Source organism: Pleurodeles waltl, chromosome 7, assembly GCF_031143425.1.
Source record: "Pleurodeles waltl isolate 20211129_DDA chromosome 7, aPleWal1.hap1.20221129, whole genome shotgun sequence".
Lineage (NCBI taxonomy): Eukaryota > Metazoa > Chordata > Amphibia > Caudata > Salamandridae > Pleurodeles > Pleurodeles waltl.
The window spans coordinates 863816322-863829826 of record NC_090446.1 but is presented as its reverse complement, the minus strand read 5'-3'; the positions used below and the strand labels follow the sequence as shown (position 1 = coordinate 863829826).

General features: G+C 43.1%; 1 protein-coding gene across 4 annotated transcripts in view; it reads right to left on the bottom strand.

Moving 5' to 3' along the window:
- The window catches only part of TMCO6 (transmembrane and coiled-coil domains 6), a 184348-nt gene that overhangs the window by 18035 nt on the left and 152808 nt on the right, over positions 1–13505 (bottom strand). Inside the window, exon 14 of one of the 4 annotated variants that reach the window (XM_069199389.1) lies at positions 6518–6604. The exons of 2 other annotated variants lie outside the window; for them this stretch is intronic. In XM_069199389.1, the coding sequence (XP_069055490.1) occupies positions 6584–6604 (21 nt within the window). In that variant the 3' untranslated portion in view covers positions 6518–6583. Of the gene's footprint in view, positions 1–6517; positions 6605–13505 lie in introns of those variants that run through there. One more of the 4 variants, XM_069199392.1, reaches the window with a different exon arrangement.

Sequence of the window (13505 nt, the reverse complement as noted above, 5' to 3'; positions counted from 1 at the left end):
TGTCAGATGCGTCGCTGGTTGCAGGTTTTCGAATCAGGAGACAAGCCGGTAGGGCTGGGGCCAAAGCAGTTGTTGTCTTCCGTCTTCTCTGCAGGCTTGTAGGCCAGCAGTCCTTCTTGTTACTTCAGGTTGCAGGAAGCTGACTTTCTGGGTTTAGAGTCACCTCTAAATACTCAATTTAGGGGTGTGTTTAGGTCTGGGGGGCAGTAGCGAATGGCTACCGTCCTTGAGAGTAGCTACACCTTCCTTGCGTCTCCTCCCTGAGTGGAGGGGGGGGGGGACATCCCTATTCCTATTGGGGGAATCCTCCAAAATCAAGATGGAGGATTTCTAAAGGTAGGGGTCACCTCAGCTCAGGACACCTTAGGGGCTGTCCTGACTGGTGGGTGACTCCTCCTTGTTTTTCTCATTATCTCCCCTGGACATGCCGCCAAAAGTGGGGGCTGTGTCCAGGGGGGTGGGCATCTCCACTAGCTGGAGTGCCCTGGGGCATAGTAACACAAAGCCTGAGCCTTTGTGGCTCACTGCTAGGTGTTACAGTTCCTGCAGGGGGGAGGTGTGAAGCCCCAAGGGGTCAGAAACTCATCTCTCAGCAGCAGGCTGGCACAGACCAGGCAGTCCTGCACTAAAGGATTGGGTAAAATTAAGGGGGCATCTCTAAGATCCCCTCTGTGTGCATTTTATTAAATAAATCCAACACTGCCATCAGTGTGGGTTTATTATTCTGAGAAGTTTGATACCAATCTTCCCAGTATTCAGTGTAGCCATTATAGAGCTGTGGAGTTCGTTTTGACAAACTCCCAGACTATATACTTAATATGGCCACACTGTACTTACAATGTCTAAGAATAGACTTAGACACTGTAGGGGCATATTGCTCATGCAGCTATGCCCTCACCTGTGGTATAGTGACCCTGCCTTGGGGCTGTAAGGCCTGCTAGAGGGGTGACTTACCTATGCCACAGGCAGTATTTTGTGGGCATGGCATACTGAGGGGGATGCTATGTCACCTTTGCCTTTTTCTCCCCACCAACACACACAATCTACAATGGCAATGTGCATGTGTTAGGTGAGGGGTCCCTTAGGGCGGCACAACATATGCTGCAGCCCTTAGGGACCTTCCCTGGTCACAGGGCCCTTGGTACCACTGGTACCTTTTACAAGGGACTTATCTGTGTGCCAGGGGTGTGCCAGTTGTGGAAACAATGGTAAATTTTTAGTGAAAGGTTCCCAGCACACTTCTCAGTCAAGTCAACATCAATATCAGGCAAAAAGTGGGGGGTAACTGCAACAGGGAGCCATTTTCCTACAACCAACTCGTCTTCAACATCAGGGCTCAGAGATATACTCTCTGTACTTCCTAATCCCCAGAAAGGATGGTTCATTAAGACCAATCTAAGATCTCAGACCTTTAAACAAGTACATTCTATCAGAGAACTCCCACATGATCTCTTTACAGGACATCACTCCTCTTCCTCAAAAGGGAGACTTTATGGCAACACTAGACCTAAAAGACCCCTATTTCCACATACCAAGACACCCAGCTCACAACAAATACTTAAGGTTGGTCATAGCAGGCAAACATTACCAATTCAATGTTCTTCCATTCGGGGTAACTAACGCACCCCAAATTTACACCAAATGCCTAGCAGTGGTAGCTGCTCATCTAAGCAGACAAAATGTCCTCGTATTCCCTTACCTGGACGACTAGCTTATCAAAGCCAGCAGTTGTCATCAGTGCCAGCAACACACTCAGATGATAATAGGTCTTCTCCACAGCTTAGGGTTGACGGTCAACATTCCCAAGCATCACCTACATCCATCACATGTTCAACCATATCTAGGAGCAATCCTAAACACACAACTATGATTAGCCTGCCCTAATCCCACAAGAATTCAAAACTTTCAGGCAATAATGCCCTAGTATCAGACAAGTCAGCAACTCACAGAGAGGATGGTCATATGGGTTTGAGGGTTGATGTCTTCCTGCACTGCCATAGTTCCCCACACAAGATTACACATGCGTTGGTTACTGGAATGGCTAACTCATCAGTGATCTCAGTCAAAGGGTCAGTTGTAGGATCTAGTGTTTATAGACTGCCACACACACCACTCTCTGCAATGGTGGAACATCACCAACCTGTTGAAGGGACTGCCTTTTCTCGACCCTGTTCCCCCACATCACTCTCAAAATAGATGCATTACAGACAGGATGAGGTGCTCTCTTACAATTCCTCACAGTGCAGGGCCTCAGGGATGCCAAGCACCCCCTCTATTTCAACTCCCTAGAGCTTCAAGCTGTTCACCCAGCATTGCAAGCATTCCTACCTCACTCAAATTGTTGTCCTAGTCCAGATGGACAATATGATAGCCATGTATTACCTACAAAAACCAGGGGAGAGGGACACAGTCTCCACAACTCTCACAACTGTTTCAGACCATCTGAATTGGGCTCTACATCCCAACATTCAGCTGTTAGCAGAATACCTTCAGAGAACAGACAATGACTTTGCAGACCTGCAAACAAGTTATTCCAACAAGGGTTCTCCATGCACCTTCTTGTAACCTTGATATTGTACTCACAAGGGTCATTGGTCCCCTACACTCATGCCCTCTTCAATTCCTTTCTTGGAGGGTGGCATTTTTTAGTAACCTTCACTTCACTTAGGCATGTTAGTGAGTGCCACGGGATACAGCAAAAAGCCCACAAATGGAAACTCCACCCACAGGTCCCCCTACCATAATTCCAAAAGTGGGGGTTCCTTCAAATAGACATTTTGACACAGCAGAAAATGCAAATGCCCAAACGTTGCGTCCAAGTACCCACACCCACTATCCAAGGGCAATGCACTATGGATGAGTTGGTCAGTGGTACTTTCCTTCGCTTTTCCACCTCTCCCTCTCCATCCACTGGTTCAGCAGCTCAAGCTCAGGCTTATCTAACAATGATCCTCGTAGCTCCCACCTGGGCTTGTCAACCTTGGTTCATAACACTACTAGACCTCACTGTACTTCCACACGAGAAGCTTCCCAACAGGCCGGACCATCTCACTCAGAACCATAGGAAAATCAGGCACCCAGATCCCAAAACCTTCAACCTAGCAATTTAGCTCCTGCGGTCAGAGTTTGTTTACCGTGAATTACCAAAAGAATGTATGGTCATTCTTAAGGAAGCATGCAAACCAATCACTAGGGCCTGTTATGCAGAAAAATGGAAATGTTTGGTTTGCTACTGCCAATGAAAACATATTGACCCTTTTAACCCCTTCGCTGCCAGGCCTTTTCCCCCTCCTGTGCCAGGCCTTTTTTTGCCTATTTGGGGCAGTTAGCGCTTAGGCCCTCATAACTTTTTGTTCACATAAGCTAACCAAGCCATATTTGCGTCCTTTTTTTCCAACATCCTAGGGATTCTAGAGGTACCCAGACTTTGTGGGTTCCCTTGAAGGAGGCCAAGAAATTGGCCAAAATACAGTGAAAATTTCGTTTTTTTTAAAAAAAAATGGAAAAAGTGGCTGCAGAAGAAGGCTTGTGGATTTCCCCCTGAAAATGGCATCAACAAAGGGTTTGTAGTGCTAAACTCAGCAGCTTCCTAGCTTTCAGGAACAGGCAGACTTGAATCAGAAAACCCAATTTTTCAACACAATTTTGGCATTTTACTGGGGCATACCCCATTTTTGCAATTTTTTGTGCTTTCAGCCTCCTTCCAGTCAGTGACAGGAATGGGCATGAAACCAATGCTGGATCCCAGAAACCTAACCATTTCTGAAAAGTAGACAAAATTCTGAATTCAGCAAGGGGTCATTTGTGTAGATCCTACAAGGGTTTCCTACAGAAAATAACAGCTGAAAAAGAAAAATATTGAAATTGAGGTGAAAAAAACATCAATTTTTCTCTACGTTTTACTCTGTAACTTTTCCCTGCAATGTCAGATTATGGAAAGCAATATACCGTTACGTCTGCTGGACTCCTCTGGTTGCGGGGATATATAGGGCTTGTAGGTTCATCAAGAACCCGAGGAACCCAGAGCCAATAAATGAGCTGCACCCTGCAGTGCGTTTTCATTCTATACCGGGTATACAGCAATTCATTTGCTGAAATATAAAGAGTAAAAAATTGCTATCAAGAAAACCTTTGCATTTCCAAAAAGGGCACAAGATAAGGTGCTGAGGAGCAGTGGTTATTTGCACATCTCTGAATTCCGGGGTGACCATACAAGCATGTGAATTATAGGGAATTTCTCAAATAGATGTCTTTTTTACACACTCTCCTATATTTGGAAGGAAAAAATGTAGAGAAAGACAAGGGGCAATAGCACTTGTTTTGCTAATCTATGTTCCCCCAAGTCTCCCGATAAAAATGATACCTCACTTGCGTGGGTAGGCCTAGCGCCGGCGACAGGAAACACCCCAAAGCGCAACGTGGACACATCCTAAATTTTGAAAAAAAAAAAAAAAAACTTCCATCCCCGACTTGGGGGGGGAGGGGGGTGCACGGGGGGCGCGCTAGCGCGCCCCCAAGTTCCCCTGTGCCATGGACGAGATGATCTCGTCCAAGGCACAGGGGAACTGTAGCCTTGGACGAGATCATCTCGTCCAAGGCACAGAAGCGGTTAAAGCCACGGTGCAAGACATTGTCTGCTACCTACCTCACCTACAAAAGGCTGGGTTAGTGTTCAATTCTATATGGTTGCATCTTGCTGCACAAGCTGCCTATCTTCAAAATAAGCAGCACCTTTCTCTGTTCAAAATTCCAGTCATCAAAGCCTTGATTAAAGGACTCAAATGAGTTATTCCACCAAGGGTTTCCCCTGCACCTTCCTGGAACCTTGATATTGTACTCACAAGACTCATTGGTCCCCCATTTAAACCTCTACACTCATGCCCTCTTCAATTTCTTTCTCGGAAGGTGGCATTTTTAGTCACCTTCACTTCACTTAGGTGTGTTGGTGAACTCCAGGCTTTAACCTTAGAAGAACCCTTCTTCCAAATACACAGAGACAAGGTGGTTCTCTGCACCAACCCTAAATTCCTATCTAAGGTACTGTCTTAATTTCACCTCAACCAATTTATCGAATTGGTAGTATTTTTTCCCCAACCAGATTCTGTTGCGGAAAGGGCTCTTCAAACATTAGATGTCGAAAGAGTACTTATGTTCTGTATCGATAGAACTAAAACTTTTAGGAAGTCAAAGCAAATATTTGCCGCCTTATCACCACCACACAAAGGCAACCCTATATCCAAATCAGGCATAGCCAGATGGATAGTAAAATGCATTCAACCTTGCACAGCTAAAGCTAAAAGACCTTTACCTGTTCCTCCCAGAGCACACACTACTAAGAAAAAGGGAGCAACCATGGCCTTCTTAGGTAATGTTCCTAGAGATTATATATGTAAGGCAGCTAACTGGTCCACTCCACATATTCACCAAACAGTGTGTGAATGTTTAGCTCTTCAGCAAGCCAATGTAGGTCAAGCTGGTCTATGTAACCTATTCCAAACCACTGTAACACCCACAGGTTAGCCAGTTGGATTTGATGCCCATGCACATTATCACTGAGGGGAGGAGTCACTCAACCTTGTGACTCAATAGACTTCTTCGAAGAAAATCAATCTGCACAACTCCGGACCCAGTACTAGATGGAGGGAGTATGCAGAGCATGTGAATCTACAGCACTACATGCCACAAACAGATGTTTATAGGGTAACATATTCCTTATAATGTAGCTAACACTGAGTTAATCTAGTGTTTTAGTCCCGTACTACATTGTCAGTTTATATTTTTTATGTAGAAGGAGTATCACCACATCAAATAATGTAGAACTATAAGCAAAATTCATCCTGTTCAAAGGTCTTACCTTCCTTGAATTGCTTACCATAATTTAAAAAAACAATGGATTCTATGTGGTTCAGTGGCAGAAAGAATGTATACATAGGTTGGAAGTTAGGATTAGACATTTTCTTTGGAATCTGGAAAACTTTATTGGAACTATTAATAAATGACTGACAGGTCCTTAATTGTATTCTAGTATTAGTACTAGTTAAGTAGAGAACCCCTTCTGTCTCTGCATCTTGTCTTTTTGCCATCAGGTCCTGCATTTGCCTTCTCTAATACTGCCACGAGATCCCAATTAAAGTTAAAGCAAGGACAAGCATCCTGGGTTGGAGTGATATTTACTTGTAGCCGAGATGTAGAATGTCACTTTACTTAATGCAATTAGATTTTCCTTCAAAGTAAGCACCTTCAAGTGAGAAGGTACTTTTCAAAGATTAGACCTTTTGATTGAATAAGGACCTTATAACTTTCTTTCAGCACACACATAACATGCATATGAAATCACAGTTTGGTGGCATCTTTGAAGCAGCTACCTACCAGCAACGCAGATGAGTCCTTACAGACTGAAGCAATCAATCAGGATTTAAAAAGTGCAGAAAATCACCTGTGAGGGTCTCAAGGTGCTAGAGTTGCTAGATGCATCGCAGTGCTCTGTTCATTCGAACAGCTATGTCTTGAGTCCTTTTTTTGAACTCCCTGAGTGATGCAGCATTCCGGAGATACAGGGAAAGGTCGGTCTAGTCTTTGGCCACTAGACAAAGATGCTCGACAGCTGAAGTTACAAAAGGAAGCACTGTTGTTCTAAATAACTGGTCCACAGTAACAAAGCACTATATTTATACTTAGTTTTCTTCTTTGCCAAACTAATAGGAGTATTATCTGCTATTGTGAAATACATTTTTTATTAAATACTTTGGCAAACCTGAAAATTTGAGACGAGAGATAGGTAAGACAGCAGCATCGTGAACAAAAAGTTCTAGGTTTTATTTAAAAAATACATGTTTTGCATCTTATTCTGGTTTGATACTTGCATTATATTATCAGGGAAAAGACTCAATCAATACTAAAACCATGACCCATCCTGTACTGTTGGTGAACCACGAAACCCATGGTGTCACTGGTAGCATGTTGCTCATGTTTTTATTTAGGGACTGTAGATGGTCATCGCTTTACATCCAGCAGGAGGAGGGTGTACAAAAATACCCAGAGAAAGATGATGCATACGGCCTGAGAAGATGAAAGGAATTCTTGAAAAAGTTGATCAATTTAGTGACCAAAATTAATGGCTAAGGACCTGAAGAAAAGTATGTGATCACAGATTACAACATTGATTGTATAGCACCCAATCTGAACGTTGACTCAGGAGCTAAAATAACTATGTTGTCACATAAGCTCTTTAAAAGGATACAGAGAAATTAAAAACTGATGTTGTCAGATGCAACACTCACAGGATATGCTAAACAGAACTAGATGGCTATTTTATGACTTTGAAGGGAAGATCTACGTTTAGAAGGCAGACACAGCATTTTTGGTCTATTTTACTAAATTATATAAGATATTGTACTTAAAGTAGGGAAAGAAATTCAGGCTACAGTGGAATTCTCAACAGTGCAATCCTCGTACTATTAGGTCTCGCAGCATCACACATGATCAATTTAAGTCTCCGTTCACCACACTGGATAAAAACTCTAGCCTATCTGGGTATCCGGTTAGGACCGGTCTCTCCCAACGGAGTACATTAGCATTTTTTTGTAATCTAATAAAGAGAATTTTAATAGCATTTCAGACTGGTGCTTGTCGCCCCTTTCCCACCTTGGCCATGAGGTAGGAACTAAAGAAATTAGCTTGTTAAAGTATTCAAGAGGTATGTAGGGAACTCATGCCAACAGCCTAACACTCAGAATCAGCACCTATCACCTCTGCAAGGAAGCAACGTGAAATATTAGGTGTTAATACACATTGTGTGTATATATAATTATTAGTGGCTAGCACAGTATTCATGTCAAAAGTAGGCATTCGTAGCACAGGGGCCGAGTCATCAATTTTTCTCCGATGCTTAGTTAAGAATGTGCTAATCACTACTCACTCTTTATGTCTGTTTAAGGTTGGTATATGGAGAACAGAGACCTATCAATAAATTATTTTAAATCTTAAGCAACTTATTTGGGTCTTAAAACAAACTAAAGATAAAGCAATGTTCATAGAAAAGTTCCCTTTAAAGTGACTACATATAGTACAATATTTGGACATAGTTTACTTGCACCCAAACATATGTTACAATATTGGCTTTACAGGCCCATGGTTGCAGTATCTGGTGGCGTTCTAACAAGCCCTAACATTGGAATTTGGAGGCAATGCTCCCTTAGGATGGTGGTGGAGCAGGGGAGTTTTGTTTAATTTGATATCAGTAACATAACCGTGCAACATTAACCGTGTCGAGTGTGCTTGTTATTAATCACATTCTCCCTGTCACAGTCTGTAATCTAGTCTTGAACAGGCTGAAATCTCAATACTTCCATACAAAGCAAATCAGGTTGGACATGCTTCTAGGCCAACAGAAAGCTCCCTTTAAAGCACACTGCTAGTTCTTCGGCTAGTTGTGGCTTAAGTAGATACGAAGCATAGGTTTGCATATAAAGAAGCACTTTCAGAAATAAAAGGCTAGACCTGCTGGCTTAATCAATTCTTGGTGATATATGTAAATGTGCGCTACCTCACTGCAGTTTTTTCACGTGCTTGCCAAAATGGCCAATGCCTGCTTCTGTGCTAAAATCCAAAGGGTATTCAGTTAAAAAAAGGATTTAACATATAAAAAATGCCTATCAGTGAGGATCCATTGGGCCTGTATGTATATTTAGCATACAAGTATCCTTGTAGGACATTGAGAATTCCAAAATAACATTAAGAGTGTTCGCTGAGCAATCGTATGAGGCTGTTAGTTATTTTTTTTTATGAAATGCACATAAATAGTGTCTAATTAAGTCTCTCACAATGTGCTGTATGTTTCAACTGAAGGATTAATTGTGCTCATAACCGCTGCAAAACAAGTTGTTTATGTATGGCTTCAGTCATGTACAGAGATGAATCTGAAAATGAGTTTGACACGTTTATTTGTTTGAAAATATACTAAAAATCATAGTCTGAAAAAACGTGTTTGTCTGACCTACAGGTTGTTTGCAGAAACTCAAATATGGGCGGTGTGTGCTTGACTTACTGAGTCAACTTGGTAGAATTTAGAACTTCATTACTCTGGGAAACTGGCACATTGTTGCAGTACCCCCTACCCATGCTTTTTGCCTGGTTTCTGAAAGCAACTTGAATTGGAGTGCAATAGGATCCTGCTAACCAGGTTCCCACTGCCAGTGTTCTTTCCCTAAAATTGTAAAGGTAATTGGCAACACCCTTAACTACCACTATAAGTCCCTAGTAAATGGGTACCTAGGTACCCAGGGCATGGGGTTCTAGGGACAGGCCTCTGAGGACAGTAGCACTGATTGTGCCTCCCTCTAGGGCCATGCATTCAGGTGCACCCAGCACAGCCATAGCAGGCTGAGTGTCCTGGTGCAAACCTAAAATGCAAACTCGACATGGCACACTGCCTGTGTACCCTATCCACTCTACGCTGCATACCATATAGGTAAGTCACCCCTCTGGCAGGCCTTTCAGCCCTAGGGCAGGGTGCAGTATGTTGTATGTGAGGGCATAGCTGCACAATCAATGTGCTCCCACTGTGTCCTTGCCAAACCTGGGACATAGTGAGTGAACAGAGCAGTCATTTTAATACATGTGCTGGACACTGGTCAACAAGAGTTTCTCAGCCACATGATGGCCACTCTGAACCCTGGCCTGTTTGGTATCAAACAACTCAGACTGATAAATCCAAACTAGTACCAGTACCGTATTTATTATAAAATGTACCCACTGCAGAAGCTAACTAACCTGGCATGGTTGCTGACTGGTTCCAGCCAGCCTACAACTTCCATACAGCCAATATACAAACCTTGGGGGAGATCCCTGTCTCTCTGGTCTGTAAAACAATGCCCTTCCTGGGTGGGGGAGCTATCACTCCCTCCCTCAGGAATATGCACTACCCTGGCAGTGAGCTTCAAACGGCTACTGCCCTTGAAACTCAACCCCCAGCCCTGCTGCCAGCAGCAGATGGCCGCCCCCTTTGCAAGCACCCACTTTTAGCAGGAGCAAAGGTGGGAAAACACACAAAGGGTAGGGGGGAGTGGTCTCACTTGCCATGCACCACCCCTAAGGTGTTGTCTGCAAGGTGGACCCTCTATTTCATTTTCCTCCATCTTGCAAGGAGGAATGCAAGGAAAATAGCCAATCAGATTTAGGGAAGTGACCCTTCCCACAGGAAGTGGTCACTGAAGTCGGTGGGGTCACCCAAAGGTGAGTGTCCCATTGGACACTACCAGGTTTCCCCTAAAATGCCCACTAAATTCAGTATTTAGTGGGAATCCCTAGATCAAGAAATCAGATTCAAAAGGACAAAGAAGACCAGCACCAGAGAAGATCCAAAGCAAGAGAACTGTGGACCTGCGGCAATCAGAAAAGGCGCCAACCCCTGCCTGCTGCATACAGGACCTGACAATCGCCGCTGCGGAGGAGCTGGACACAGAACTGACCCCAAGAGACCCAGAGGACTTCCAGGCTTCACAAATCGCCCTTCGGAGTGGATGTGCCACTCTGCAACCAACAAAGGACCAAAAAACCAGTGAGGGTCACTTCAATGACCAGCCGATATCTCCCAAACCAGAAGTTACAGCCGGACCTGACGACACACCAATGACCGCTAGGACAAACCCAGCAACTGTGCTAGGTTTGGTGGCACTGCTTCCCCTGGTGGCCGGACCATACCAATACCCTGGGTACAGGTCAGCTGACGTCTGACAAAAAGAAAACTAGCTCCCCCAGAGCTGAAAAAGGATCAGGAGGAAGCCCCAGTCAAGGGACTTCAGGAACACCCCAGACCTCCCGCCAGAGTGTCCTCGTTGTCCTGTAAGCAGCCCTGAAAGAGACTCACCTCCAGCCCCAAAGGACACCATTGTGCACAGCTCCTGGATCAACAACTCGTCCTGCACCCGGCCGCCCAGCGCCCTGCAACGAGGAACAAGCTGTGCCCCCAGGGTCCCACACCCCTTGTGACCTTGACACCACAAGGGCACCCCAAGGCACCACCTTTAAATCTAGAAGAACCTCCCTTTCCAAAGTGGTGCCCCCGAATGTCCCTGTATCTGCTCCAAGAGACTTTCCAGCGCTGTGCCCGACAGAAACGGGAGCCGCTGAGCCTCTCCAGCTCTCACAGTGTTCCCACCGCTGACCTCGACCAACCTGCAAAAGGCGAACCTGGTAACACAACTGTACGAGTTTTTATGCATTTTTAAAGTGACTGCCTATTGGTTCAGATGGTGCATAACTACGCACAAAAGACTGCATTTATTAAAAATTTAAAAATGCGGAACTCAAAAAGTACTGAACCAATCTTGATAATCTTGGTCTTAACATTTATATAAAAATCTTAAGTATTTTAATAAAGTGGCCAGAGTTATTCCTTTGAATGTGCGAGATACATGATTGATACTGTGAATACAACAAATGCTTTGCACTTCTCCATGATTAGCCTAACTGCTCGACCAAGCTACCTCAAAAATTAGAGCATTAAGTGATCTAGGTTTTGCCTCTGGAAACCAATGTGTGGTTGTCTGGACCCCCTACACAGTTTGCCTAGCTTTGTACAATACATAAAGAGCCAGCCTCCTACAATTAGGAGGTCTGTTATCTCCCTGTTAACTCTGCGTATCTGGAGATGTGTGGCAAAGGCAATTCAAGGCTGTGGGGAAATCATCTAGGATTACAGTTGAAGCCCTGCTCTGATGTTCCCAATACCAGTGAGAAATTATCAATTCTAGGAATTTGGTCATTCTAGTCCCAGTTCATCCTATAATTTCTAGTTTTTCCCCAGCATTTACCCGCACAGATCCTTGGAGTTACTTCTGATTTTATATCCCAATTTGGCCAGTAACAGAAGTCTAAATCTGTAATGACAGAGTCCCTGCAATGAGGTTAGCTGACCGTATAAAAAAATAGTATTATCGAAAACGAATACCCAGGCTGAAACAACATTATATTAATAGACACCTACAGCTAATCCCACTAGGATACTACCATAAAAAAGAAGTTACTTACCTGTACAAATAGTACATGCTTGAATCTTCCCTGTCATTAAGAAGGGAGCCTCAAGATAATTATTAAAAGCATTATAAAAGAAAGCATTATTTAACAAGCTCAAAAAAGTAACATTGTTAACCAATTCACATCATTTTAAGAAGAAACAAACCTCAGACAATCGGGAATCCTCTCAGGAAGCACTCCTGTTCAGATTTCTCAGTACAAGTGTAAGGTTACTATAAATGAGATATTTATAAGTGGTGAGCTCTTATCGGGGAGGATGGTGGGTCACATGTGAATCTATAGAAGATATTGATACTGGTGAACTACAGTGTACAGGTAAATAACTTGTTTTTTCACCAATATTGATTTTTTCATAGATTCACGTTTGAATCCGAACAGCAAGCAGTTATTAACTCAACAAAACACTATATAAGTGGCAGTGGAAAGCGAGTTTGAGGCACTGTTTAGCATTGAGTATGAAGTGCTCTTTCTGTTGCATTAGTAGGATTTCAAAAGAAAGTTTTAAGGACCAATGGTTCATTCAGATGGAAATGTGATAGAACTCTGGGAGTAAAGCGAGGAACTCTTCTCAGTATGATCCTGTTATCCCTGAAATGCATCTATGGTTCCCAAAACAGGTGTTTGAAGTCTGCTTTGTGGATAGTTTTGAACATCTTTAGGTAATTTTCTCAATTTGCATACCCCAGAATGTATTTCTTCTATTTTACCAATTTGTTATGCTTTTGTTTAATCCAACATTGTTTTGCATGAGCTGGTTTAACATGTATTTGGATTGCAGTTGGTGTCCTGTTTTCCATCCAATAGAATCCTTTAGCTCAGGTTTGCTATTATCTTCCCAACTACTTCTGTAGTAGCCATTAATGTTTATTAAACTATTGCTATTAAAATCAATACAAATAAGTAATGGGGAGGGTTGAACTGACATTTCATTAATTTGAAAAGGACCATGTTTAATTGCCATGAAAGCAGTGGCTTTAACCAGTGGCACTCAGGGGCACTAAATAGGCCCTTTAGATATTCCTTAACAAGTCTAGATTATCATATCAACCTTCTCTCTGGTCTTATAAAGAATGAGGTAGCCGCTAGATGGACGTTAACAGAAGAATGTGAAGAATCTGAACATACCAGATGTAATAAATACAGCGAAATTTCATGAAAAAGGGTGAATGCCATTCTGAGAGCACCATATGCAGAAAAAAGTCAATTTAGCATTATAGGTTGCGTTAGTTCATTCAGTCTGATTCAGTAAGATCTTCTGCAATCCTGTAAAATATTTAAGAGATGCAACTTATTAGATTCAGGAGCCAGGATAATAAATTTAAAGATCTCGGATGTGAGATGAACAATTTGGCCTTTGTTCATCGTTAGCAGACCAACAGCTGGTCTGAATGGAATGTGCTGTTTTTCTGTTAGTAGACGTATGCCTGTGTATCAATATTGTCTTAGCCACAATGAGGCTATGAGGATAA